General features: G+C 48.6%; 7 protein-coding genes across 8 annotated transcripts; all 7 read right to left on the reverse strand.

Moving 5' to 3' along the window:
* Positions 1-216: 216 nt before the first annotated feature.
* LOC148384650 (uncharacterized) lies at positions 217-1,561 on the reverse strand. The gene is made up of 4 exons (XM_088357107.1): positions 1,413-1,561; positions 1,007-1,342; positions 814-926; positions 217-635 (listed from the first exon to the last, which is right to left on the reverse strand). Exons 1-4 carry the CDS (start codon positions 1,522-1,524, stop codon positions 540-542), a joined length of 657 nt encoding a protein of 218 aa, XP_088213233.1. The 5' UTR covers positions 1,525-1,561; the 3' UTR covers positions 217-539.
* A 191-nt stretch (positions 1,562-1,752) lies between these two features.
* LOC148384651 (uncharacterized) lies at positions 1,753-3,261 on the reverse strand. Its single transcript, XM_088357106.1, has 3 exons — positions 2,855-3,261; positions 2,519-2,750; positions 1,753-2,450 (listed from the first exon to the last, which is right to left on the reverse strand). The coding sequence occupies exons 1-3, from the start codon at positions 3,113-3,115 to the stop codon at positions 1,753-1,755; spliced, it is 1,191 nt and encodes a 396-aa protein (XP_088213232.1). The 5' UTR covers positions 3,116-3,261.
* Positions 3,262-3,413: 152 nt separating this feature from the next.
* Positions 3,414-6,016, reverse strand: LOC148384652 (elongin-B-like). The gene is made up of 4 exons (XM_088357108.1): positions 5,859-6,016; positions 4,467-4,601; positions 4,256-4,364; positions 3,414-4,169 (listed from the first exon to the last, which is right to left on the reverse strand). Exons 1-4 carry the CDS (start codon positions 5,859-5,861, stop codon positions 4,057-4,059), a joined length of 360 nt encoding a protein of 119 aa, XP_088213234.1. The 5' UTR covers positions 5,862-6,016; the 3' UTR covers positions 3,414-4,056.
* A 455-nt stretch (positions 6,017-6,471) lies between these two features.
* Positions 6,472-9,153, reverse strand: LOC148384653 (uncharacterized). Its single transcript, XM_088356914.1, has 10 exons — positions 8,809-9,153; positions 8,531-8,732; positions 8,261-8,293; positions 7,965-8,180; positions 7,782-7,829; positions 7,514-7,546; positions 7,214-7,447; positions 7,044-7,147; positions 6,675-6,840; positions 6,472-6,609 (listed from the first exon to the last, which is right to left on the reverse strand). The coding sequence occupies exons 1-10, from the start codon at positions 8,871-8,873 to the stop codon at positions 6,538-6,540; spliced, it is 1,173 nt and encodes a 390-aa protein (XP_088213040.1). The 5' UTR covers positions 8,874-9,153; the 3' UTR covers positions 6,472-6,537.
* Positions 9,154-9,272: 119 nt separating this feature from the next.
* Positions 9,273-11,723, reverse strand: rusf1 (RUS family member 1). Its single transcript, XM_088356912.1, has 13 exons — positions 11,382-11,723; positions 11,227-11,304; positions 11,045-11,159; positions 10,941-10,986; positions 10,841-10,873; positions 10,661-10,766; positions 10,473-10,574; positions 10,325-10,395; positions 10,072-10,256; positions 9,941-9,998; positions 9,776-9,840; positions 9,537-9,713; positions 9,273-9,466 (listed from the first exon to the last, which is right to left on the reverse strand). The coding sequence occupies exons 1-13, from the start codon at positions 11,526-11,528 to the stop codon at positions 9,381-9,383; spliced, it is 1,269 nt and encodes a 422-aa protein (XP_088213038.1). The 5' UTR covers positions 11,529-11,723; the 3' UTR covers positions 9,273-9,380.
* A 111-nt stretch (positions 11,724-11,834) lies between these two features.
* On the reverse strand, positions 11,835-19,833 carry tbc1d10b (TBC1 domain family, member 10b). Of its 2 annotated transcripts, XM_088356911.1 has the most exons (10): positions 19,332-19,833; positions 17,042-18,177; positions 16,620-16,719; positions 16,407-16,514; positions 15,919-16,025; positions 15,724-15,838; positions 15,561-15,626; positions 15,285-15,474; positions 15,015-15,169; positions 11,835-14,796 (listed from the first exon to the last, which is right to left on the reverse strand). In XM_088356911.1, exons 2-10 carry the CDS (start codon positions 18,157-18,159, stop codon positions 13,873-13,875), a joined length of 2,883 nt encoding a protein of 960 aa, XP_088213037.1. In that variant the 5' UTR covers positions 18,160-18,177; positions 19,332-19,833; the 3' UTR covers positions 11,835-13,872. The 2 variants fall into 2 exon arrangements, with proteins under 2 accessions (XP_088213037.1, XP_088213036.1); XM_088356910.1 differs by lacking the exon at positions 19,332-19,833 and having other exon boundaries at positions 17,042-18,186.
* A 782-nt stretch (positions 19,834-20,615) lies between these two features.
* On the reverse strand, positions 20,616-25,021 carry hsd3b7 (hydroxy-delta-5-steroid dehydrogenase, 3 beta- and steroid delta-isomerase). The gene is made up of 6 exons (XM_088356915.1): positions 24,725-25,021; positions 23,728-23,883; positions 22,802-22,910; positions 22,061-22,160; positions 21,777-21,939; positions 20,616-21,596 (listed from the first exon to the last, which is right to left on the reverse strand). The coding sequence occupies exons 1-6, from the start codon at positions 24,885-24,887 to the stop codon at positions 21,184-21,186; spliced, it is 1,104 nt and encodes a 367-aa protein (XP_088213041.1). The 5' UTR covers positions 24,888-25,021; the 3' UTR covers positions 20,616-21,183.
* Positions 25,022-26,175: the final 1,154 nt, after the last annotated feature.

The following is a 26,175-nucleotide window of genomic DNA, read 5'->3' on the forward strand; positions in this document are numbered from 1 at the left end:
ATTTCTTCAAAGAATGATGTGAACACTCTTTTGCTCCCCAAATACTAGGTAATACTTCACTTTTAATTGTCAATTGCCCTTGTGCAACAATAGTGTCTATTAAAAGTTTACACCCCCCTGCTCAATTGGATCGCAATTGCGCATTTCAACTTTGAACCCCTGATCAAATGTCCTGTAAGCGTATGAAGGACCCTTTTAGCAGCCAATACAAGTACATACAGAATATTGTTTTATTTCAGAGAAAATGTCAAATGTTTGTGATTGGAGTTAATCAATAGAGTAACCCTAACAAAAAAATTCAACATTTGATTTCCTTCTTTTTTAAGGTTTGAATGCAGAAAGATGCCCACAAAGATTACAGGGTGATAAATCACAAGCATCTGACAGGTCTTGCATTAAGTTCACTGAGTCATTGTTCAACATTTGGAATGTTCCTGAGTGAGGTACAGTACAGTATCAGTCATAAATGGAGTCTTTTTTTTTTCCCCCGTACCTAATGAAATGCACAAGCAAGTTTTGCCATTGACTTCTTTGTTTTTTTAAACAGGGCGTCTTTCAGCTCGCAGTGTTCCACGCATGTCCTCGTAGACATCATTGGTGTGCCGTGGCCTATATTCGGCGCGCCACTTTTTGATCTGAAATGGGAGCAACACGCGTCGTTTGGAACTAGGCTAAAGTGAACCACGCAATTCATGGAAGCATGAATCCTACATACACACATTTTACGAGTCTAGTGAGTTTGTGTCTCCTAAAACAACAAACATTTGCGTTGAAACTACTCGCGGCAGCAAAATATTTGTCGAACGCACGCACCTTGGGTATGCTCCATAGGAGGAAGGCGACAAAGACTCCAAATAGCACAGCAGTCGAAACCACAACAAGCCCCACAAGTAGATTTTGGTTTCCATTGTCACACTGCTGCTCATCTATTATCCATACACACATTGGAAATCAAATGTATTTAGGCAGCCGGCCAGCCGGCCGGCCCAATCGTCGTGACGCTCACCTCTAATGGCCAGCACGGCCGGGATGCGCTGGTCAAAGACTTGATGTTCTGAAAATGCGTTGTCAAACCGCTCGTGGACACACCAGTACAAGCCGGTGTCTTCTGAGGTCAGGTTCCAGATGAGCACGTCTACATTTAACAAGTCTCCCTCTGCCCGGAGCCTACCGCGGAAATTCTGAGCGATGGTGGTGTTTTGGGGCGTCTTACTGACAACGGGAATATCCTTCTCCGGGCCTTTAAACAAAGTCACCAGCGTTATCGGGAGCGGTTGAGAAAGCTTGCATTGGATGGACGCAGATCCGCCGACGGGCCTCCACGTCACGCCGTTGTCCTCCACTGAGACACACACAAAAGAATGAGATTGGTAATCATGAGGTTCCATTCGCATCTCAGATGTGAGTCTTACCTGTTTGAGTTGTGCAGAACAAGCACAGGACGGAGAGGAGAGCCAAGCACGCGGCAGACATGTTCAGCGGAGGGAGCTCGCAAGCTGCACTAACAAATGCATCCGCCCACATCACAGCAGCAACAACATCCTCTCACCTTTTGAACACGTCAGGCAAAAAACGGGATCTCCCCTATTCGCGCTTGCAAACTCGTCTTACAAATACAATACAATAATCAACACAAACTCGAGATTGATGTCCAGCCTCCACGTAGGAACCTTTCGGACAGGAAGGGAAATTTGCCATACAGGCAGACAAATATTTGCGTGATGGCAGATAAAAGGTTTCGCACAGAAGCTCTCACAAATTGCCAGAATGCAACATTTGGGCGACACCATCCCGCAGGCGTACGCCCGCCTCATCCTCCTCGCCTTCTCCATCTTGACTCAAGTCTCCCACCTCTTGGAGTTCTCCTTGAGGCACGGGACCGACGTCCATCAGCACGTTGTGGAGGACGCAGGCGCTCAACGCCACCGCCCTCGCTTGCTTGTAATTCCCCACGTCCAGCCGCCGGAGTCTTCGGAATCGTCCCGTCAGGTCCGCCACGGCCCTGTCCAGAATATGAAAGTGTGGCTCCAGCGCGGCGTTGAAGCGCCGCTCCCTCGTCCCGCCTCGTCCCGGGTAGGGCGTCAAAACGCGAGCCGAGAGCGGATATCCGGCGCGGGCCACCAGCACCGAGTCCGGAGGCATCAGGTGAGATTCCCACTGGAGTCGAGAGGCGAGCGCGCCGCCTCGGTCCGAGTCCCGGCTGTTCCCGATGCGGCAGTGGATGAAGCGTCCCGTGCGGTCGCACACCAATTCGAGATGGAGCCAAGAGGAGGGCCGCTCTTCCGTCTTCTTGGGCCTCTTCGAGGCTTCCGGCTCACCGCGGTCTTTCCGCGACGGCATCCGGATGGGGATACGAGCGTGCCCCAAGACTCCCAGCACCCGAGGGAGGCGCCGGCCTTGTGCTGCCCGCTCTTCAGAGAAAGGGAAGAGAACAGCCTCGACCTCGTCACCTGCGGCGGACAAAAACATCCAAATCACCATGGGCCGGAGACAGCAAGGTTGCTTTCCGCTATCTGACCTAGGGGCCAACGGATATGGTCATGCTGCAGCGTGTTGATACGCTGGCAGAAGAAGAAAAAGATGCGGTGGATGTTGCCTTTCTCCAAACGGTACAGGCTGGACAGAGTGCGGTAGCTGACATGGCTGGACAGCAGGCTGAGACACAGCGGGACTGTCTGGGACAGCGACAGTCGGGCACGGCCCGCTACACGGCTTCGGGATTGGGCGTTCCGCAGGAGGGCTGTCACAGTCTGAGTGAGGAAGGATCATGGAAGACGACGAGATCGCATGGCACTTTGCTATGATATGCTGTGATGAGGCGCGCGCGCGCTCGCTCGCCCGCCCGCTCGCTCACCTCGACTGCCTCGTCGTCCCCCCGCCCCTCTTCTGCCACTTCCTCCCCGGTACTGGAGGATGCAGCGGCGGTGGCGTCGTCATTCCTTGGCGGAGGTTCACTTGTTTGCTTGACTTTGTGGATCAGGTCCGCCTCCAGCATGTCCTCCACGGCCTGGTCCAGCCGCTGGTCGAGCTCGGCGGTGGATAGAGGCTGCCAGTCCCGCTCCAGCAGGTCCAGGACAGCGCGGCATGCGGCGAGGACACAGCCGTCGGTGTCCATTTGTTCGGAAAATGTTGGACTGGAAAGCTGTCTTTGCTCGTTCACACATTGAGATTGCTTTCAAAAGAAACACTCAACTCACCCACCCACTCACTCACTCCTCACTCCTGCGCCGTAGCGTTAGCCACGTGGCTAAATGCTAACCGATGCGGCGTTCGGGGACAGCACAAAGTGGGGGAATTACGAGTATTAATGCAGTAAACAGTGGGCTGTGTATTCAGGGACATTTCAATTTTAACTTTAGACAGTGGCCCAAAGTTGATCAAATTCCAACATGCAGCCACCATATAGTTGCACATTTACTTTTCAAGTGTTTATTTCTTTGTTTTAACTCGAGGAAAAAAATCTGCATGAATGTATAAATAGTATACAAGCAAAAAAACAAAAATTTGATCTGTTAAGATTGTGGGGTAAACAATGGGGCTCAAACGGGGACAACAAGCGTACATTTCTTTAGTCTAAATATCTCCAGCCTGCTGATGAAACGGGATAATAATTTGTGCCAAAGAAAGGGGTGAATCCCTAATAGTTGAATCAACACAAACATAAAAGCGTAAAAAGGTCTCTCCTGCTCGACGCTGTCATTGAAGCCACTAAATTAACCCCAAAAATAAAATAAACAAAGCACACGCTCACAGTGAAGTAAGGCAGCTTAACGACAGCTCCAACAGAAAGAATCATTAAATAGGAGGTACAATGCTTGCTTGCTTGCTTGCTTGCTTGCTTGGTGTTGAGCAGTGTTAACAGCGACCAGTCAGGGCTGTGACAACGTTTTCTAGCATGCACACAAACGCACCGCTCGCTCGCTCGCTCGCTCATACAATAAAAACAACAAGCCGTCTTTTTGCTTCTGTCCAGTTGAAGATCTTGTCGTCCGTCCACTTCCCCAAATTCTCCCCGCCCTCACCCCCGCCCGTGGATTTCCTGCGTGCCCCCCTCCCTCACTGAACGGCTTGCTCATTGGCTGTGCTGCCCGAGTCCTGCGGCTTCATGACGTCCGGGAGCTCAGGGGGGGTGGAGAAGGGCTCCATCCTCAGCTGCTCAAATGAATCATCTGTAGGGAAGACAAGTGTGTGTGGGGGGGAAGACTTAAGACCACCACGCAGGCACGCACACAAATATTGACGACAACGTTTTTACCGCCGAGCCGGAAAGCCAAGCCCACGGTGCCGGGGGACTGAGGCCGCGCCGTCTGGTTGGTGAAGCCACAGTTTCCGAGCGTCTGAGTGTCGTCCAGCTCCGTGTCATCCTGGACAAAGTAGAATTAAGTGTCACCTAGTCATGAACACTTTGTGTTTCTCCACCAAATATCCTAGAAATGAAAGTTGTCTTTCTATCTTGGTGAGTTTACCTTGTAGAGCCTTTGGTCCTCTGGTGGCCGCTTGAGGATGCCTTCCACAATACGCTTCAGCTCGTATACCGAGGTGGACTCTTTGGCGTCGGTGAAGATGGTCGTCTTGTGACGCCGGATCATTAGGAACACATCCTGGCGGACACGAGACAAGATATCGAACCTCATTCGTGATGCATTTTCTTTGGCTTTCTTGTCTATCCGTCGCACGAAATGGAGCTTCCAATCGAAAAACAAGATCCCACACAAATAAATGCGGACTTGCAAAACCTACACGAAGCCAGCAGGTGGCAGTATTTCACGCCAAACCTTACCGCTCCAGTAATAGTTTGAATTCTAGTTTTCATTTGGTAAATGGATATCCTTTCATTATTTACAGCGATTTTAATATGATATACTAGTAGGACATGTATAAAACATTGATTTTCAATCTCAAAACATTTCTTTTAAAACATTTAGTACAAGCAATACATTATTTTGCGTTACAATAAACAGTGTCGGATTTCGTAGAAATGTTTGCTCTTATAGGTGACACGTAATATACAAATACTTAGTACATATCTTAATGTAAATAAAATGCGAATAAGAACTTTAGATAGTAAAATCACGCGATTAAAGTTAGACTATATCAAAGTTAACGCTAATTAGCTTAGCACGAAGCTAACGCCGTGTACTCGGCAACTCGATAGGGACAACTTCACCAGCGGCAGCTATTCGATCATACAGCATTGTGGAGCGTAATTGTATCAACAATAAAAAGCGCTTGGATAAAAAAAAATATCGAAATATATGTCGTTTGATGGACTACAGGCGTTACTAAGTGGATCGTGACGAGCTAAAACGCTATTATAGCTTAGCCACTTGAACACACACAACAAGCTAAATTTAAAGCAGCTGTTAATCTCAAGATCCTTTTTCAAACATCTCGACTCTGCGTTATGTGGCTTTTAATGCCTCGCTGGTCAAATCGTGTTATCAACAAAACACTGTTTGTTTAAAAGAAAGCGCTAACTAAGCTGACAACTTGAGCTAGCTAGTTTGTTGTGTTTGGCGATGATTACATTTGTACACTTGTGCAGAATCGGCTCTGTACGCCAAGACGCTTTTACGAAGCATTCTCACTAAGGAGTGATTCATCAATAAAGCCATGATGAATCTTATTAATAAGTGTCCAACAATGAGAGGCTACCGGTCGGTTAGCCAAACAAAGCCGGGCTTCTTGTGGAAGTCGGCTGGCTTGATGCTGGGTGACACACACACACACACACACACACACACACTCGCATCTTTGACGTGATTTTCAAAACACATCAGAAACATTCACCGCCTGACCAAGAGTTGTTTTGCCATCGAAGCTATTATCGTGATCAGCAAGTGTTTCAATTCACTCACCATGTCTAGCGGTCGATTGCACAGTGAGGGGAAGAAAAGGGAGGAAAAAAAACCGCCTCAACTGCACAGCGACAGCTGATGCGGCGTTCAAACTCTCAGCTCGCCCGTCGGAATTTCCAAGTTACCCCCCAACACCCCCCCACCCCCCACCCCCGGCCACGGGGCGTCTTTGTCAACACCTCCCGGAGGAATCCCGGCGCCCTTTGAGGATGTCAATCGGTACTCAAAACTACTACCGGTTGATGTCAAAGTATCAATATGAACTCAGTGTCACATGTAGAAAAGCGATCTCGTCCATAATCCGTTACGTCATGAACGTAACCCGCGCATTTATGGACAAAGTATGCGGCTTCATTTCTGTGACGTCAGACGCGCTCCGTTTTCTTTCCATGATGAAATGTTTGTCACGCGTCTCAACGTAGAAGCCCTGTACCTCACTGCTTTTTGAAAACATCATTTTAGTGCATATTCACTGAGGCTTTGTTTCATACAGCGTTTGGCGAACGTGCAGTTTGAACTACAGCCAGTAGGTGGCAGCGGTTTGCCAGTTTACAATCCATAATAAAGATGGGCCATTCTCAACCTGACCTCAAATAAAAATGAATAACTCGACTTGTTTCGAAATTCAGTTTTTTATTTTTTTAACAACAGTAACTTCATTAACTAATTAACAAATAAGTCAAACGTGTGCAATGGTTGATGCTCCATTTTGCACCAGGAAAGCGCTTTCTTGGATTTGTGCATCTGTGTACTGGGAGACAAGAGAGAAGACGTTTTAAGAGCATTTCAAAACAAATCTTCGATATTAAAACTTACAGGAGGCTCTAGTGGAGAGTGGACGAGTTGTGAATCACAGCAGCAGAGCAATGCAAAGGGCCTCTCTTTGGTGAGAGAATGTTCTTGGAAGCATAGAGCAAACACTTTTGCTGGAAGGAAGACGTCCCAGTCGGCTGCATGCTCATCCACCAGGTCGCTCAGCATGCTGGGAGCCAACACCATACAAATAAATAAACATGGCTCAACCATCTGTAAAGTAGTGTTTCGCTTCAAATAAACGTCCTTCATTAGTGAGAAACAAAATGCATCAAACACTTTCCCTTCAGAAACGACCACTTGATACTGGCACTATCGATATCGCAATCTCTCAAACTCGTGTACCTAATGTTGTGTTCACTGATAACAAACCTGTCAATCATATGCTGTGTGTTGAGATCAACAGCGCCGGTTTGCGGATGCTGTAGCACGAGCGCCACGTCGTTTTTCAGCTGGTTGATGAGTTCCTGATTGATCTGACATCACGCAGGATGTCATTACTCCGCTTCACTGTCAAGATGTCACACCTTTACATCACTCACCTGGCCAATGACTTCACAGGGGAGCCTGGAGAGGATCCGCACGGGTAAGCCAAAGTGGCCCAGGGCGTCTGCGACGTGCTTGGCGACGTGCGTGGGCAGATCGGACGGCACGGCCGCAGCCTCCACCCACTTGGAGTAGTAGTCGCTCAGCGTCACCAAGTACTTGTTGCCGCTGAGCGTCGTAGGGAGAGGACCTCGTACGTCCAAGCCCAGCCACTGCCACGCCGCAGTCACCTGACACCACCCGATCACAGTCAACTTAAAGATGACATTATATACTAATCAATTAAATAGACTCACCTCGATCATCTTTTGAGGATTTAGACCATCTGTCTATTGCGGAGACATCAATGCATTAGTTTGAATGGAATGCAGGTCATTGCGTTGTCAGGGCATTAAAACACTTAACTCTCACCTAATCGATTACTAAAACACTTAACTCTCACCTAATAGATTACTTAGCTTGATTACTAATCGAGATTAAATGCCCTGGGAAAAGTGACAATGTACGTATAAGGTGAAAAACATCTGCCAAGGCTTTTTGTCAATTGAAGAAACATAAACAAACCTTGGTGGAGGTCCTCATCACATTTGTGTCAGGTGCCCACTGAACGTCCTGTTGAGAACAAAATAAAAATGGATCAAACTTAAGTCATAGAAGTGGGAGTAGTCACATTGGATCTAGAAATCATCACTGTCAAAAAAGCGTTTGGGCGTGGTGGTGATGATGATGATCATCATGTGTGGTGACCTGCTTGGCGCAGTAATCTCCATGAAAGAAATGCGGCAAGGACGTGATCTTGATGAGGTTCGGGTCCATGATGATCCTCCACCTGACCGCCGTTTCTTCCTGCACCTCCTCCGCATCCATGTCGGCATCCATGAACGCTTCTTCGTCCGGCACGTCATGGCTCGTGGTCGTCGAGGCTGCGGCACAAGTCGTCTGCCAGGCTCTGGAGCTCACTTGCTGCCACAGTGGAGACAAGGAACAATGTTGAATCCAAGCCTGATTGACGCCACATTTGCTTAAGTAACAGTCAAGTTTACCTTTTTTCTTCTTCCTCTTGGGATACTGGCTTTCTACGGGAGGAGTCACAATATTCATTTGAAAAACATGACTTTAGTCAACCATTAAAGACAATCCGACCGGTTTTAGCAGACATACTTGTCGACAAGAACAATCTGGTATTTTAGTATTTCACGGAGCTTCATGACCTTTTTAAAAGTGTCGTCATATGCATTATACAGTGGAGGCATAGTTGTGGACATTCTCATATAATTGATGCCTGTTGTAAATGCAATCTTTACTCAACAAACCTTGGTTTTGCTCGCTTCATCTTGAGGCAGGAATATGGTGGGCACGGCATCTTCCCGAAGCTGGACACACTTGCCACTTCGGTCCAGGTGTTGCTCCTCAAAGTGTTTGCTACACAGCACAGAAAAGCGAGAAGGTGTCCAGTCCTTCCACTTCATATTGGCCAGCCATTTCTTCAGCCGTCGCTCATTGCACAGTGGGAACCTACAAAACACAGTTGTCACAGCTAACTAAAAGAAGATTTGAGGTGAAATCAGAAACGATCAGATAACGAACACACTTGAAATACTTCTCGTCAGTGTCCTCGGAGCTTTCACACCCGTACGCACACTTATAACGGCCCATTTAGAACAAAACTTTACTACACAAATGTTGAAATTGGTTTTTGTTTTGTTGGCACGACGCGGCAAGCTAGCTGTCCACTATATCCGCTTTTCAAATTAAGACTAACACAGGCTTTCAGTCAGACGTGATGATTCTATTTATATTTTGAGACATTAATCCATCTATATTATAAAGCCGATTAAAAGGAGATAACGTTAGTCATCAAATCCAAATGTATTTTTCGATATAGCATAGATTTTGTTTTGGAGGGGTGGGCAGAAAACGTATCCTGGCAGATGGGGTCGTTTTCTTCTTCGTCGTTTTACGTAGGGGTATTTCAGAAATGACACCCCCTATGGGTCAAAAGTATAACATGGCCACCCTGTTCACCGTTGGAGTAAATGAATTTTCACAGACACATTTTGTGAAAAATATGAACCAAAAAATTTTTTTTATTAAAAACTGACGTCCCTGTGAATCATATGAGTTTGATTTCATTTGTCTGACACACTGAGATATTTGCGGGTGTTATCTGATTTTTGGCTTCCACTCGAGCCGCCACTCGTCCCAGTCCAGCAGCGTTCTCGTCACATCCCACCCGGCGGCTTCCAAACCTGTCAATCAAACCCATCATCTTATCAAACACCCTGTACACGCCTGTTTCTAACTCTCATGTCAACCCACCTTTGTGAAAAGCATCAAACTCGGTGTCCATCAACTTGTAACTCTTGTGCACCATTTGCGACAAACCTTCATGTTGTCTCGATGGACTCGACGCATCGCTGAGCCAAATGGCTTGACACGTGGCTCTGATTTCATCTCGTGTGTGTGCGTGCGCTGCCAAACACACGCGTACGCAGCCTGAAAGCGCAGGAATGTACAGATGTAAACGGTGCCCTCGATTGACAGCGACTGTTTTGTACCGTTTGTGATGCCCAGCAGGAATGGTGCATCTTTTCTCATCAAAGCCAAACGTAACTCCTCCGGGCTAAGGAAGAAAAAAGGTGTCACGTTGTATTATACAAATATTTCAAATTCAAAAGCCCCCAAATGAACAAATATGCGTCAGAAGAAATATTGAGGGTCACCTTTGGACAACTTCCTGAAGCCTCACACCAAGTTTGATAGGTAAGGTTTTCCTAAACTCTGGGCAATAACATATAATTATCCTTTAAGCAACGATGTAAAAATACGGAGCCACCAATCCCGCTTCTTATACCCAAAAAGACAGGTTCCTGCCGATTGGCTTCCGTTGGCGTCAGGACGCGTCCGTCGCGGAGGAAGCGCCGCAGCGCGATGCTGAGCCGCTCCTCGTTCAGCGTTTCCATGACCACCGAACGCACCGCCTTATAGTTGGCAAACAGGTGGAGGGTGGTGAAGAGGAAGAAGAGGCTGATGGTTAATCTGGCGGATAGAAATCATCAACCAATAAATATCTTCATCCGGATTACAACTGGACATTTAGCACTTACGCTGGGTTGTCCGTGACGAGCGGAATGAGGATCAAACTGACCAGGAGTCCGGCCAGATTCACCAAAGTCTCCTGGAATGCCATTTTGTTTCAAACATTCAATAGGTTGCAAATTACAGATTTTTTTTCTTTAGGACCCTTCCAAGCACCTGACTGCCGTCTTTGGCGGAGATGTCGGCCATGTTGTCTCGACGAGCTTGATGGACGGTCAGGGCAGCTCTGGTGGCTCCGCCCGCTACGCCCACCACAGCCTGAAGAGGTAAGAAAAGTAGAAACACATTTCACACTCATAAATCAAACGGTCACAGCCATTTGACATTCTCGACCTAGTATATACCTTGAAAAGGCCTGACGTGCACGCAATTAAGGTGAACCAGGCCGGGAAGAACGGTGCCAGTATTTCCATGAACATGGCGACGTCATTGAGAATGTCTGCAAAAAGCCTTGACAAACATTGAGACAGACTGTCTTAGTCGGTCGGGGAGATCATAATAAAACATTTGAGTCCTGAGCATACCTCCATTTCTTGGCCTCAGAGTCCAACTTGTTCCTAAAACAGACGCAGTATTAACAAAGATTAGCCTCGTCCTTTTTCCACCTCTGACTGAAACATTTACCCTTTTAACCAGGCAAAGACGATCCTTCCCAACATGCTGGTTCCATCTAAGAGGAGACACATTACGATTGAAAGGTGTCAATACGATACAAGCCTTGTATTGACCTCTTAGCAGCCAGGTGACCGTGGCCGCAGCTACTGTGGCTTCCTGGTTTCCCACACCGACGCCTCTGAGGGACGCCTGGGTGGCCAGTGTTCCTGACAGAGAGCTCGAGAAGGCCTGAGGAGATGGAGGGTGATGTTGATCATGGATCACAATTTCGCTAGCAATACGAATAAATGTGTACCTGCACAGTATCCCAAAACTGGTACTGCAAGTAGTCTCCACTCACACTCTCTGGATAGCCTTGAGGCAGAAATACGCTCTGAATGGAATAAAGGAAAAATGAAGAAGTCAAGCCAGATGTCATAAAACTATCGAATTCTCGTGAGGCTTCCGTACTTTAAAAAGCCCCCAAAACGAATTTCCTCTCGTTTCATCTTCCCTGCCGTCCCTTCTCCTCTCCATGGTTCCGTTCTTTGCAACATAGTGCCACGACTCGCCACTGCCGTACCTCTCGGTGGCTAAAAGAGCACCGCAGTCCTCCATTTCTGCAATGTCCAATTTTATGTCACGCGATATATAGCCCGAAACGATAACCACGAGTTGCTTTGCTAAACACAGTAAATTCAACTAGATTATTTTATTGTCATGCAGCAATATGACAAGATTCCTTGAGTCTTTAACTTGTTTACGACACAAGATCGCCACATCGGGAAGCTTCTTTTCCCCCTACCGTGTTTTCTTCCGCATTTTATTACGTGAAGCTTCCTGATTGGTGCGTTGAAGATCGGGGCGAGGCTTTGATGACGTCACTAGACCGCGGTCACCAATGAAATGAACAAGTAAAACAAATACTATATACATATTATGGTTTATTACTCATCACAAATGTCATCATTTTCATCAATTAAATACATCACGTCAATGTGAGGGAATGAATTCAATTAGCTAGAACATCGTCAATTAATTCACTTTCACCAGAGTGAGAGTGATTTGTAAACTCAAAAACACACATTAAAAAAAAAAAAAAAAAAAAAAGACCAACAGCCTTGTAAATATTTTCATGTGTGTCACTCGTTTTCCAGATCAGAAATGCATAAAGGACCCAACGGAAATGCACTTCTTCTTTTCAAGTCCACACCTGGTAACCATGGTGACATATTGCGAAATTGACGTCCAGTTATAGTTTGCATAGAAGCGTTCAGGGTCAACGCTACGTGTGTGCGCATGGGATTAGGAGTGTGTTGGCATGGGAGGGAGGACACGTTAGGTACACAAAAATCCTTCACGACAACAAGAACAATTACAACAAGAGGACGATGACGAAAAGGGAGTCAGTGTTGCTCGTCCTGCCTGCACTGATGGGCCGTTGTCATGGCAACGAGTTAAGAGTCCACAGATACATCACGAGAAGCAGGAAGTAAAGAGCTTCCGCTCCCAAAACTTTCCAGAACTTGACACGGATAAATGATGACGTGCAACAACCTTCCAGTCAACCAGGCGTCCGACAACTCTCTTAGAAAAATAATAACATTAATATTAATAATCATTATATACTATATTTGATTAAATTAACCACTTTATACATAAATACATCAAAAGGTGAGAGGTTAATGCTACGTGGGCACAATGGCCACCTCACGCTCAAGTAAAAAAAAAAAAAAAAAAAAAAAAAATGTGGGGAAACCTGCCCAGAAATAAACTTGACAGGAAATATTTTTCCAAACTACGACAAGTGCAAAGATTATCCTTCATTGTCTTCCGATCACATTCTGACACTTGGATAAATAAAATGCATATTAGTTTTTAAGTAACACTCGTTGGTCTAATTTTTACAAAGGAGGATCAAGGACACACTCACAAGAAAAAAATATATACTACGAGAAGTCTTTCCTGTCTTCAAAGAAAAGAAAAGAATGCATATTTTTAAAAGACATAAATGAGGGAAAACCTAGGCTAAAGTCAGATTTTTACTAGAATAAAGTCCTTCATTTTGATCGGCAAAAAACAGAAGCCAATAAAAAAAAGGGGGGGGGGGGGAGTCATTTTTGAGTTGTAAGTTGTAAAGAAAAACATTGCGATCATACTGCACAATGTACAATGAGGATACATTTGTATTTTTAATCTCAAAGAATGACACTTGCATTATTTTGACTTCTCACTTTAAAAAAAAAAAAAGAGTATTCTCATGGCACATGAGTTTTCTATGCCACGTGTCCCTAATCCTCCAAGGTGCACATCCAACACTGCTGTTGAATGAATCTACCCATGAAATACCTCTTTCAGGCGTAAGCACTGAGGCCTAAACTACAAACTATTAGATTGTATTTTTAAAAAGTCCCACTCGTTTGATTGAGTTAAAAACACACAAAAAGCACCACTACAGGGTTCCAATACTCTCCATCACCAGCAGGGGGAGGAGGCCCGCACACCGCAGTAACGCAACGCTACTAAGGCACGCTCGCAATACAACAGCCAATAAATAGCTCGGTGGTTGGTTTTCCGGAGACTGGATGTGATCATCAACCAACTGAACGTCTTTGGAGGCGGTGCTTTGATTCTAATTATTACTATGTACATCTTCTGTGGTTTGTCATTGTTAAAATAATCAAGTTATTATGATAAAAGCGGAGCGAGCGAGAGATGGCATCCTCGCCTGTTTGACAGATGGATGCTGCCCCATCCAGGAAGTCTTTTAGCTTCTTAGCATAATTGTCACAAGAGTCACAAAAATGTTAATGTGCTTGGGAATTTTTTTTAGCATCTCAGTCATCCGGGTGAAAGCAAATGGACTGAATTGTTATTTTGGCCGTTTTCCTTCAAAAATGACTTTGACAATTGTGCTACGAGGCTAACACTTTTAATCCGTCTCCAAAGAAAACCCAATTGCTTACTCAGCCTCCTTTTTCTTTTCATGCTCCGACGAGGTGGAATCTCTGGCTGCGGCGGCCGCCCCGTTTTTGCCATGGTCCGGCCCCGGTCCCGCCGCACCTTTGTCCTTCTTTTTTCCCGCCTTCTTCTTCTCTTTCTCCATACGCTCCTTCTCCTTCTTGAGTCTCTCCTTCTCGGCCTTGTCCTTGTCCTTCTTTTCCTTCAGCCGCTTCTTCTCATCCTCACGCTCCTTCTTTTTGTCTTCCTTGCTCTTCTTCTTCTTGCGGCCGTCCTCCTCCACTCGGGGAGGCGGCGGCGTGGCCGGCGGCGTGGCCGGCGGGGACTCGGCCGCCCCCTTGTTGCTGCCGTCGTCGGCGCCCGGCATCAGGGGCGTGTTGTTGGCGGTGGGTGAGGGGATGGTGGGTGTGATCTGCTCCGAGACCACCCTCGGGGAGGGAGATAAAGCGTTGGGCGTCGGTGCGCTTTGACCGCTTCGTGGAGCAGTCCCCACGAGGGGGCTCTGGACTTGTGGCGCCCTTTGCGCCGCCCCAGGAGGAATGGGCGGCTTCTGACTGCCGGCGGCTGGGGGAGATTGCGGCCGTGCGCCCTCAGAAAAGGAGGGCCCCGAAAAGGAGGGCCCCGAAAAGGAGCTCTTCTTGCCGGGCGAGTGGAATGGGTTTCTGGACTTGCGGAAGCCCGGGAGCGAGAGCAGGGAGGACGACGCCCGCAGGGGGCCCGGCGGCGGGACGCTGCTGGCCAGAAAGGAAAAGCTGCCTCCTGAGCTGATGGCGGCGGCGCGACGCTTGTGTTCAAAGATGGCTCGGGTGCCGTGCAGGCGGCGGCCTGGCTGGTGAGTCAGCTCCCCTCGGGACTCGCGCCATTTCCTCACCTGAACGGTGCACTCGCGTTCAATCAGCGCCTCCGTCACCTGGAGAAGGATCACCTGGATGACAAGAGAAGAAGCCTTTGAGAGAAAGAAGAGGACTGAGACAGTGGGTGTCTGCTGTGCATATTTTGGCCACCAGAGGGCAGTAAAATACAAAGATAGATTGTGTTGTGTTGTGTTGTGTTCTGTTCTGTTGGGTTGGCATCTGCCAATGGTCAGAAAGGTACTGGCTGTGTTTCCAGTCAAGAAAAACCCTGCAAAGAGGAACTCCGCACCTCCTGCACCAGGCTATCCTCCCCGATGGTGTCTGGCGAGATGCCCCTGAGCCGCTCCATGGTTTCGTACATGCCCTGCACCTCGCGCAGTTTGTCCACCGAGCCCAACATCTGCTTGAGCAGCACCAGGCCCACGCGGAAAATGATTTTCACACCTAGACGATGCCATCAAATTCCACAAAGTTAAAAAAAAATCTGTAAGCACACAAGCAGCAGCTTGCACCATAGGAATACAATGTTAAATGTATCAAGGCGACTCATACTTGGTACCTTCGCAGAAGAACATGTCCCATACGCGCAGCACGCAGGCCCAAGGCAGCGTGCGCGAGAAGATGCACATGAACCACTCGGTCATGTAGAGGATGGGGTCGATCTTGAACTTCTTCAGGTGTCTGTAAGCCATGGGACACGTGCGGCGCAGCAGCGAGAAAAAGATCTCGCCGTCCAGCTGGATGGCTTCCTGAAGGGGGGGGGGGCATGACATAACATGACAACGAGTCGGCAAAAGAAGACAGAAGACGACCTTGAGGTTTTCGACAAACTCACCAGCCCGGCACTGTAGTAGCCCGGGAGATACTTCTCGCAGATCTGCACCAGGCACCAGAAGGCTTGCTGGGGATCACAAGCGCACACATGCATCGCTGTCGGTCATCTTGTGACGAGGCGCACGGCGGGAATAGGTCCGAAATCATCCAGAACGCTGACTAACCTCGGCGGGCATGTGCATGAGGAGCACGGCAGCCACGGGAGCCTGCGCCTGGCAGTAGCCCTCGTCAGGTCGGTAGATGGTGTAGGCCTTCAAAATGCGGTAGAGATCTTGTTGCCTGGCGACCCGCAATATTGTCAACGGCGCGAGGCACAAGCAAGCAAGCAATCAATCAAGCGGGTTGCCTTCGATTCTGACCCGTGGCCTCCGCGCGCGGCAAACATCTCGTGGAAGGGAAACTGCCTGTGAAGATCTTTCTCGATGATGTCCAACCACTTGGCCTCTCCCGGCTCTCGCTCCAGCTCCTGCGCGCAAGGCAAAAGCATTCAGTAGTTTCAGAAGCGCTTCCGACGGCACAAAGGAAGTCGATACAAAGGCCCGGCCGGGGAGATGACTCCAGCTCTGACAGGCGGGATTAGGTGGCGCGATAAGGAGCTTATGGCTTCCTGCGCCCCGCAGACGCCTCCACCGCAACTTCCTTTTACCAGCCTGTCACTGTGACACACGGAAGTCCAACTCGGTGGCGCCGTTTTCCCTTCTAACGCACTTTCTATGGCGAGCGTAGAGCCGTGATTAGATTGCGAAATGGAGTTGTCACCACACGCTCTTATTGCTGACTGTGCAGTCCTTTGGGCCGTCCGTGCGTGTGCTTTTGGTGATTCATGACACGGTGTATTCTACGGTACCTCAAACTTGCCAGGGTTGGCATCCAGCAGCTCCTGGCTGTTGGACAGCAGCTGCCAGGCTTTGGAGCGGAGAGATGACGGGATCCCTTTGCGGCAGCGCATCTTTATCTGCGACGTGACGGAAGCGCACCATGGGCATGATTTTCACTTTACTAACGTTAGCATCGCTCGCTATCGTTATCCAGATGGCTCCCGTGACAACTTCAAGTGTACCTTCTGGAAGCGATGTTTGACCCACTTGTCCCAGTTGTTGAACATGTCCAGCCATTTCATCTCCCTCTGTCGGGCCACCTCCACTCGCACGTCCTTGTCGCTGAAACAACCAACGATACAGCGACAGCACAATGACACGATAGCCCATACGAGCGTGCGGAGGAGAAATGAGCTAATGGAGAGGGCCGCCGAGAGCTTCTGACATCGAGGTCGGTGCATGGGAATGAGTCACAAACACGCAGCAGCATGTGAGTCACAGCAAAGGCAGGTTCATAAGGAAGTTTAGAGCAGCAGGAAAAAGATGGCGAGGCAAAGCGATGACGCCAACGAGCGCATCCATTGCCACCGAGCCACTCGGGGACAGAAAATCGGAGCGTGTCACCCAGACACACGCGCAATACTTTGGTAAAAGTTGAACTGACCTCCCCTCGCTGAACTGGTTGCCGCCCAGGAAGCCGTACTTGTCGGTGCGCCTCACCGCCAAGCCGTTGATCTCCGAGTCGGAGCCCAGCGAACTGCCGTCGTCCCCGATGCCCGACAGCGACTCCAGCGTCCCGGACATCAAGCTAGCGGACTCCAGGTAGCTGAGGGTGTCGGGGGCCGGCCGCTGGGCGCCCGGCGGGGGAAAGCTGGGCTCTTGGATGAGCGGCATTGTGGGGCTGGAGTGCCCCGCCCTTGGTGGCGGGGTGCAGGGTGGGGCGGGTTCTTGAATGAGCGGCACTGTGGGGCCGGGGTGAGGTACCGGGGGACTGGGGTGAGGCGGGCTACAGGGCGGCTGTGCTTTGATGGGACTTTGAGGCTTTGGGTACACAGGCGGGGGAGGACTCTTGGGGGCTTGCTGTGGTTTCTGCGCCACTGGTGCAGCGACTGGGGGTGCCGTGACTTCGGGTGCCGCGCCTGGGGGAGCCGCGACTGGGGGAGCCGCGACTGGGGGAGCCGCGACTGGGGGTGCCGCGACTGGGGGTGTCGCGACTGGGAGTGCCGCGACTGGGGGTGCCGCGACTGGGGGAGCAGCGACTGGGGGAGCAGCGACTGGGGGTGCCGCGACTGGGGGTGCCACGACTGGGGGTGCCACCACTGGGAGTGCCGCGACTGGGGGTGCCACGACTGGGGGTGCCGCGACTGGGGGTGCCGCGACTGGGGGTGCCGCGATAAGGGGTCCTGCAACCGGGGGAGCCGCAACCGGGGGAGCCGCGACCGGGGGCACCACAGGGACATCATTCGTAGCAGGGGGAGGAGGGTTGTGGGTGATGTGCACGCTGGGGTAAAGGTTAGGACCCGGAGTGAGGTCAGGGGAAGGGGATGCCTGTTGCGGCACATCTGCTTCAACGGGAGCATCGGGCCCCGGCACTTCCTCTTTCTGGGGGGTGTCGCCAGATGACAAACCCTGCGGCGGTGGTGTCAACGGCACAGCGGGAGTGTTTCGGATTAAATTCACGTCATTGCAGAGAGAAGATTTGGATGCCGCTGATGAGGCAGAAGGAGCGTGGCCGTCAACCAAGGTGGGCGGCGGCGACGATAAGGCGGAAAGTTCGGCCATGTTGTGACGAGATCTCTCCTGCAACATGGGTGCACAATTTGCAACAATGAATTGGCGAATAAACATCAAGCGATCATACCAACTGTCTTAAGTCAAGATCGCAAATAAAATGATTACACTGTTACGACATTTGCACTGTTTTGTTACATTGTCAACGAGTGACACAGCACAGGCGTAGTATGACTTCTTGTTCTGCAACAAATTACTTCTGATCTTTAGTTTTTTTGACTACAGATCATTTGTTGATTTCTATGATGCAAGCAAGTTGGCATTTTTCAAACTGGCTGTAAGAGCGATAGCATTCAATATTCATAACTGGCAAGAGGAGTGATTGCATTCATCATGTGACACACATTGTGCAAGGCTGAAGACTTATTTTTCCTGGATTTCTTGCATTTTTTCCTGGTCTTTCTGTTTATTTCCATTGTACAAGACGTGGGTGGGTTTCACGAATAACTGGAGTCAGGAGGGTGTGCATTCATCATGGAACGCACATGTCCAAGGGTGCCATTTATTGATTTATTGATTGATTGATGTTTATCATAGTATTTGTATCTACTGTACACAAATGATGAGCAACAAATTCAATGAAATGATTACCTGTTCACCTACATACACGCTCTCAAATCAGATAGTAAGTTGTACTCTCAAACATAACAATACAACAATACATGCCAGGCATCACTTCCTCTTATGCAAGGCAAGATCTTATAAATAGAAAGGATGTAATGAGTAATTCCACTTTGTAGCAGACTGCCTGCCAGTGCCAGTGCACTGCGCAAGTTGCATGACCAGAGTAACATCTTCTGCACGGGTGCACTTAAATTAATCATGCGTGTCAAGCGTTTCAAAATAACACAGCACTTATCACCAGGGCGCTGATCCGCTATTCTGCTGATCGTGCAGTGCAGTGCGGAGAGGAGCGGAGCCTACATGCTAAGCTAACAAACACTTTCAAAGGGGCCCCCCAGTGGGAGGTCTGGCCCCACAGCGAGAAAGATTTACGCGCGGCTAATTGGCTAACGCGCATCTACGTGCCAGGAGGCCCGGCCAGCCGGGCCGATCAGCCGGGCCGATCAGGTTCCGCGGCCTCGAAGACTCGGCTCGGCTCGCCCCGGTTTCTCGCTCGCTCGCTCGCCCGCCCCCCACCCCACGTCAAAAACTCAACTCACCCACGCCCGGCGTTGTCACTGCGATGGGTACGCCCGGGTGTCCAGAGGGTTCCTGGGCGCGCGTTGGCCCGCCACAGCGACGGCTCCTCCGCCAGGCTCCTCGGCGGAGAGGAAAGGAAAACTACGGGGAGGCGACACGCCGGAGCGATGGCGATGATGAGGACGCTCGGCGGCTGCGGGTGGTGATGGTGGTCGCGGGTGGTGTTGCGTTCGCCAGCTAGCTTAGCAGCTAGTTATTAGCTTCTCCTAGCAGCAGCAGCCGTCCGTCTGTGTTAGCATTGCTTGCTAGTCCGTGTTACCTCGTCGACCATTTCCCAAGAGCAACGTGCTCATCGGCTGTTTCTATTCCTACAGCCATACAAAGCGAAATAAACGACTTCTTTTGTTTAATTCATCCAAGTTAGGCAGCACGGGTACATCCTCTGCCAGCCGCCCGCATTTCCGACTGACAGCTCTGTACGTGCGCGTGTGCGTCTGCGGAGACGGGGACGCGCACGCAGCGCGCGTCGCGTCCCATCAAATGCGTTTTGGTTATTACATTAAAAAATTTCACCATGACAAGCCATCGGACGCTACAACAAATATTTGTTTTCAATGAAATACTTTTAAATCGCTAACTAACTTACGGAGAGCAGGCGGACCGATGACGTCATTACGCCACTATGCTGCACCTGATGGGTCTGATCGACAGACGGCGCCAAATTCTACCTATTTCAGCCAGTTGGCCGACTTTATATCCATCCATCCATCCATCCATCCATCCATCCATCCATCCATCCATCCAACATTGCTTATTTTTAAAGCAAAGCAGTTGATAATGAGGCTATTTTTTCATTCGCCAGGTCTTTGTCTATATTGTACTTATGTACTTTTATTATTTATATTGTATTAGATTAAAAAAAATAATGATAAAGCAGCTTTATGGGAGCTTATGATCAGGGGATGCTTTGAGAATAATTGTCAATTTTTGGCTATGTGAAGCCCTTTGAGACTGTTTGTGATTTAGGGCTATACAAATAAACTTGACTTGACTTGACTTGACTTTATTTCTGATATATAAAGTTTGGGGTTTAAATCTGGGCTACAGCATTGAATATAATGTGGCTGGTCTCTCCACATATTGTTGTGAAGCATGTACATGTTGTGATGGTCTCCATGGAAAAACCTCCGAATGAAACCAAAGAGAAGGCGTGCCTGCTAACCAACACTAAGAGGGAACTCCCAAAGACGAAGGGCCAAGAACATGGAATCCCAAAAGAAACGAGACACACCAAACACAATGAATTAAATATATTAAATCAACTTTATTTGAGACTTAAAAAGTCAAACTGTTACTTGGGAAAAATAGAATTTCTTAAATTAAGAAGTGCAAAATAATATAATAATCTCATATGAAAAGACATGTGGCCGTTGCTTGCAAATTGTTTTTACATTTGTCATACATGTTAATCATTATAATCAATTTGATATCTTCAAAATACAACACAAAAACGTTGAAAAATAACAGGGTCCCGTCTTGTAATCCCACAGTTTGCTATTGTCGAATTGTGTGACTCCACGGACACATCAAACTTGACTGAAATACTCCACAGGCAAGCGTTTAGTGTTTAAGTTACTATTTTCACGCAGTGGCATATTACCATCGTCGCCACCCTGTGGATGGGAAGATACTTGGAGAATCTTTATGGCCACATTTCAGTCTTCTTCAACACGGAGCACCGAGGCCTGTGTGTTTGTTTCTGTTTACCAAACTCGATCAAGTGAAGGATGAATCTTTGGTGTTTTATTGCCCCCTGTTAATCTGAGGTCCAAAATACTGTAGCGGCACGATGGGGGGGGGGGGGGGGGTGCATTAGGTGTTTTTTGGGTCCTCCAGGGGGAAGGTGTCCACCCATTTCTGAGTGCGCTCCCGACACTGGTCCCAGTCGTACAGCGGGCGGTACTGGAAGTGGCGCAGCGCTTTGTCCGTGCCCACGGTGAAGGACGTGATGGCCACGGCCAGGGTGTAGCTGTTGAGGAGGGGCGCAAAGTTGCAGAAGGGCGTCAGGAGCCAGCGCAGGACGTCGTTGAGCACGGCCAGGAACCACAGCAGCGGCAGCGGCATGCGCACGCGGCGGAACTTGAAGGTGGACAGGAAGAGCATGTTGAAGTTCTCGTAGCTCTTGTAGGGCGAGTCGTCGTAGCAGAAGAAGGCCTCGCCGCCCACCGTCTGCGGACGCTCGCGCAGGGCCCGGGCGGCCAGCACGTGCATCCACGCCACGTTGCCTGCGCAGAGCACGGACGTCGTTAGCTGGGCCAGCTTAGTCATTTCAATCACTTCACAGACAGACAGACAGACAGACAGACGACGACGCGCGTTGGCTATAGGAATAGAAGAGTCGCCAGACTTTGCGGTCGCGACGTTGAACGTTCTCCGCGACCCGGCGTGTCTTTTCCGAGACTCACCGACGTAGACTCGGCCGTGCTCGGTGGTGTCGGGGACGCCGCCGATGATCAGGCCTCCCCTTTGGACGGCCAGCTTGTAGAAGTCTTTGATGAGCTCGTGGCCCTCGCCGTAGATGCCCGTGGGCCTCAAAGAGCACGTGTGCAAAGGCTCACCATTCCGCACCTAGTGAGTCATATTTGGGTTCGAGTTCAGCGGCCAGAAAGATCAACTTTGCTAGGCGTGAGTGACAATTGATGACTCATCATATCAAAGAGAAAAAAACGGAACCATTCTCAGGTGCTACCTTGGTTCCATTGGCTTCGAGGACCATCTTTTCGGCCTTGGCCTTGCTCTTGGGGTAAGCCATGGTGTGCTTCACTTGATAGGGTGTGTCTTCATTCCCCCTACATAGACACACGAACGAGTCATTCCAAATGAGTGTTTGGACTTAATCTGAAACCACGAAGAAAAAGGAGTTGCCCATGAGTCACTTCTCAGTCTTGGATATTTTGATTTCTGCCTAATTCGTGAGGAAACCAGGATGAGCATTTAAGCCCATTAAGGCTGTCAAGTTCTATGCTCGCAGAATGGTTGCGCAACACAAGTGACCTGCCAGACACGCTGGAAAGAAACATCACGGTGGAAAAAAGAAGTCAGTCACATAGCTGACTCGGGGAATAATAAACAGGGTAAAAAAACATTTCAGTACTGCTCTCTTGAGGAACCAACTGAGAGGAAAAAAGATACACATCACTTTGAGGCGGAATTAGTTTGGTCCACTTCTCTTGCCATCATGACAGGAACTGTGTACGTCAAAATGGATCATTGTCCTTGAGTCAACAAGCTCAGATCAGTTCATATCTGATGCCAGAGTTCACCACAAACATGGTGCATCATCAGCATTTAGCCGTTATGCTGCACGCAAATGGAACGAGCAGAAGTGAAATCAGACCCAAGGGTTCAAAAACATGCTTTTACCCGAGTTTGACAACATTTGAAATACAGCCACAATGGGTCAGCAACGTGATTGGCTCAAAGGTTCTACCTGACAAAGGGTTCCCTGTTCATGTTGGGTCCGATCACTTCCATGCTGCTGGTGTACAGGAGACTGCAGATGTTGTTGTCCACGCACGCGTTAATCACATTCTCCGTTCCTGACAGAGGAAAAGAAAACTCTTGGTCAAGAGAGTGTGAAGCTGAATACGCGGGAACATGATTGAACCATGATAATGAACGGCTTAGCACACTTACATGCGAGGGAAACTATTTCAAAAATGCAACAACAACAAAACCACAGAGTCATCCCCACCTAAAAGTTACTCATTGCGTCCAACATTGCTATTTCCTTCCAGTACTGTGAATAAAGTTCCTAAAAGTAGATTTGGGAGAGTTTTTCCAGCGCTGCAACATGTTAAGCTCTCCGGTACGTGGCCAGTAAGAGCAATAACGAAGAAAACAAAAAACAAATCAAACAAAAAGCGACCAGTGCATCACGTTGCGTTCAGGCGCTCGCGCTAGGATCGGAATTGTCAACGTTTTCGATCCTGCAGAAAATGACAGCGGCGGAATGTCCTTTTCTTCCACCAAATTGAATTGGAGTTTGAGTCATTCTCTCTGACGGCGGCAACGACGTGCCAGGAATTGACAGCATTGTGTGGAGGCTGTCGTGAAGATGTCAGCTGCCGTTCAATAGTAGCTGTCTCGCTAAACAAATATGCTGAGCATGACCTTTTGGGCAACAGAATGATGTCGTTTCGTGCTTGATTTTATGTGTCCTTGTGCATTTTAGTGTTGGAAAAGGCACAGGGCCAAGCTCCATGTGAACAATAACACGAGGAGACCCATGATGAAGCGGGTCGCTCAGTAGCTCTCACTTCTTATCACTGTGAAAGGTTTCGCAGTGGCTGGCCATCTTTGGAGTCTCAAAGTGAACAAGAACTAGTATCATATAGAACGATTGGTGCGACTTACCTGTGACATTGACGGCGTAGATGAGGGCTTCCGGGACCTTGTGCCACACATCCACCAGACTGGCGGTGTGGATGACCACGTGGGCGCCGCGGGATGCCTCCAGCACGCTGTCGTAGTCGGTGATGTCGCCCTGGATGATGGTCACCTTGGTCCGCCCTGAGGGACCAAACAGAAAGAACGAAAGGGACTGAGTGCTTCTCACGTCCTATGACAACAACAAAAAATCGGTGTGATGGATGATGGTTGGTGAGGCCCATGATGGGTGCGGTGCGGCGCGGTGCAATGGGTGTGGGCTGAGGTCTCTGGTTTCAGGGGGCCTCTAGCGTGTTTGCCGTTACACAATGAAAGCCTGAACAAAGCGTTTTTCCACATAGGCATCCCATCCCGTCCACATCAGTGGATTCTACACCTTGTCCACGCTGCAGTGACAGCGGAATGCCGCTTCTTGACAGATTTATCCGCTCAGCGCAGGGAAGCCAAGGTTGAACACGCCCACTAAACACACACATGCGCTATCCCGTTGACACAGGTGCTGACAGGCCAGGAAACGGCATGGGAGTGGAACATCCTGCACGAAGGGGATCTCGCAACACAGGCACCGTTTGGCTTATATTTAAAAAGGCTTATTTACAACTGGTGCGTCGATGTAAATAGCATGGAAATCATACCCCGCAAAATCTGTATTACGTCATGACAGTTGCAGGTTTGATTGGTCGCTGGCCCAAGGTTTAAAGGTCAGCTAGAGCAACTGGAGCAGGGAGTGCAAAGTGCAACGCTTGAAAACATGACAAGCCGGATTTTTAAATGATTATAATGGAAACGTGAGCTCATGTACATTTTATACTGAACAACGGAGCATGCGGCCCGCTCATAAAGAACAGAATTTGTTTTCAAGTGTCACCAAAATCAAGTTCATTTCAGCGTCATGCCTTTCCAAACGATTTGTTCGAATATTGAAATAAAGGCATTCAAAAGTCCACATTCCCTTCACTCTTACCGGTTCCGAGCGCACTGAGTCCTGGTTCCGTGTGTTTGTCAAATACTCGAACCTCTGCCACCGCCTCTCCCTCGTGGTCCAGCAGAAGTCGCAGCAGGTGCCGACCCAGGAAGCCGCAGCCCCCCGTCATAAGGTACACGAGCCCTGAGCGTCGCTCTGACATGGTGTGGTGACGTGCACTCGGCTTCTCGGTTCGACTGAGGATGATGGCAAGTACGAGGAGGAGGAGAGAAGTGAAGAGAAGAGCAGAGCAGGCAACAAGTTGCAGTAGCGGCAGCCAATCCGCACGACAGCTTTCGTGCTGCTTTTATGACCCCAGGACAGCCCGCCCCCCCCCGCGCTTCTTCTTTATTGGGCGAGGGGTGGGGCTGTAGAGGAATCTTGTAAAAATATGTATTTATGCATTCATTCATTCATTCATTCATTTATTCATTTATTTATGTATCATGAGAAATAAGAGTATACATTGGAATATCTCGATTATTGATTTATTCATATACATTTCTCTCGGATAATTGTCTTCTGCAGGATCGCTTTTTGTTCTCTACCATTTTTCATTGACTTGACTTACTTTTGTTGACTATTTTATGCATTTAGCGTTCAAATAGATGACATATTTACAGCACTGGGCTCTGGTCCATGTGCACAGATCATTGTCATATGTGTGTGGTTTGTGCATGTGCACGACTCGTGTGGCATGTGTGTTGTATTTTTACACCCCCGTTGTGGATAGCATCTAAAAATATTGCAACGTGCCACCGAAGAATATAGTTTTTTTTTGTTTGTTTTGTTTTCCCCACAAGCACGTGTAAGTATTTGAAATTCACAAAATGAATAAATGAATGAATGCATATTTGTTTAGGTTTGGGCTATTGGCTCCATATGGTACAGGGACTGTAGGTTGTCCACCAATCATACCGAGTATTTTGTTAAAAGTCTGACCCTAATCGAACGCCACGCAATGGAGGTGGAGATCGGGTCAAAGTTCACTGGTGTTGCAACATTTGAAGGGCAACAAGCAAAAGTTGAACTTGATGTTTGGTCTCAGCTACCAAAACAAGTCACATGTCAATGTTTAATGTCAGCATGGCAGTAATTGTTTTCCAATTCGACAAATGTCTGCGAGCCAGGCCGTCAGATCACAGCAAAGCCAATGAACTTCATAAGAGCCCATGGCATGGTTAGTGAGACTGGACCATTTCTCATTTGCCAAATAAGCAAATGTATAGAAACTTTTTGTCTAGTTTTCATTGTGCCAAGTTGTGTACTTTATTTTAAAAAAATCATTACTTTTGGACTTAAATCGATTTTTGAGTTGAATGCATACTTTTACATGAATTTTGACGTGAGCACGGTGTGTGAGAACGTTCGCTTGCCACAGACATGTTAAGACACTCGAGAAGGGTTGGTGAAATCACGGCAATCGAGCCTTTCTTTCAGACCGCATTTGC

This window comes from Syngnathus floridae, chromosome 17 (genome assembly GCF_059516105.1).
Source record: "Syngnathus floridae isolate MCC-2025c chromosome 17, RoL_Sflo_1.0, whole genome shotgun sequence".
Classification (NCBI taxonomy): Eukaryota; Metazoa; Chordata; class Actinopteri; order Syngnathiformes; family Syngnathidae; genus Syngnathus; species Syngnathus floridae.

Bases quoted from the DNA above. Each gene is read 5' to 3' on its own strand.
- LOC148384650 (XM_088357107.1), bottom strand. From the start codon at position 1,524: ATGTGGGCGGATGCATTTGTTAGTGCAGCTTGCGAGCTCCCTCCGCTG. The intron at 927-1,006 runs GTGAGCGTCACG...TATGGATAATAG, and splicing joins GGCCGTGCTGGCCATTAGAG to ATGAGCAGCAGTGTGACAAT. The intron at 636-813 runs GTGCGTGCGTTC...CTCCCATTTCAG, and splicing joins TCCTATGGAGCATACCCAAG to ATCAAAAAGTGGCGCGCCGA.
- LOC148384651 (XM_088357106.1), bottom strand. From the start codon at position 3,115: ATGGACACCGACGGCTGTGTCCTCGCCGCATGCCGCGCTGTCCTGGAC. The intron at 2,751-2,854 runs GTGAGCGAGCGG...TTCCTCACTCAG, and splicing joins GGGACGACGAGGCAGTCGAG to ACTGTGACAGCCCTCCTGCG. The intron at 2,451-2,518 runs GTCAGATAGCGG...TGTCCGCCGCAG, and splicing joins CCATATCCGTTGGCCCCTAG to GTGACGAGGTCGAGGCTGTT.
- hsd3b7 (XM_088356915.1), bottom strand. From the start codon at position 24,887: ATGTCAGAGCGACGCTCAGGGCTCGTGTACCTTATGACGGGGGGCTGC. The intron at 22,911-23,727 runs GTAAGTCGCACC...TTCCTCTGTCAG, and splicing joins CTACGCCGTCAATGTCACAG to GAACGGAGAATGTGATTAAC. The intron at 21,940-22,060 runs GTAGCACCTGAG...ATGACTCACTAG, and splicing joins TCGAAGCCAATGGAACCAAG to GTGCGGAATGGTGAGCCTTT.
- LOC148384652 (XM_088357108.1), bottom strand. The intron at 4,365-4,466 runs GTAAACTCACCA...TACTTTGTCCAG, and splicing joins AGGACCAAAGGCTCTACAAG to GATGACACGGAGCTGGACGA. The intron at 4,170-4,255 runs GTAAAAACGTTG...TCTTCCCTACAG, and splicing joins CTTGGCTTTCCGGCTCGGCG to ATGATTCATTTGAGCAGCTG.
- tbc1d10b (XM_088356910.1), bottom strand. From the start codon at position 18,186: ATGTTGCAGGAGAGATCTCGTCACAACATGGCCGAACTTTCCGCCTTA. The intron at 16,515-16,619 runs GTACACTTGAAG...GTCACGTCGCAG, and splicing joins TCAAACATCGCTTCCAGAAG to ATAAAGATGCGCTGCCGCAA. The intron at 14,797-15,014 runs GTGCGGAGTTCC...CTTGTCATCCAG, and splicing joins AGGATAGCCTGGTGCAGGAG to GTGATCCTTCTCCAGGTGAC.
- LOC148384653 (XM_088356914.1), bottom strand. From the start codon at position 8,873: ATGGGCCGTTATAAGTGTGCGTACGGGTGTGAAAGCTCCGAGGACACT. The intron at 8,733-8,808 runs GTGTGTTCGTTA...TGTGTTTTGTAG, and splicing joins ACTGACGAGAAGTATTTCAA to GTTCCCACTGTGCAATGAGC. The intron at 7,830-7,964 runs GTCACCACACAT...TGTTCTCAACAG, and splicing joins GAGATTACTGCGCCAAGCAG to GACGTTCAGTGGGCACCTGA.
- rusf1 (XM_088356912.1), bottom strand. From the start codon at position 11,528: ATGGAGGACTGCGGTGCTCTTTTAGCCACCGAGAGGTACGGCAGTGGC. The intron at 11,160-11,226 runs GTACACATTTAT...CCATCTCCTCAG, and splicing joins AGTTTTGGGATACTGTGCAG to GCCTTCTCGAGCTCTCTGTC. The intron at 9,999-10,071 runs GTATAAGAAGCG...GTTATTGCCCAG, and splicing joins GCAGGAACCTGTCTTTTTGG to AGTTTAGGAAAACCTTACCT.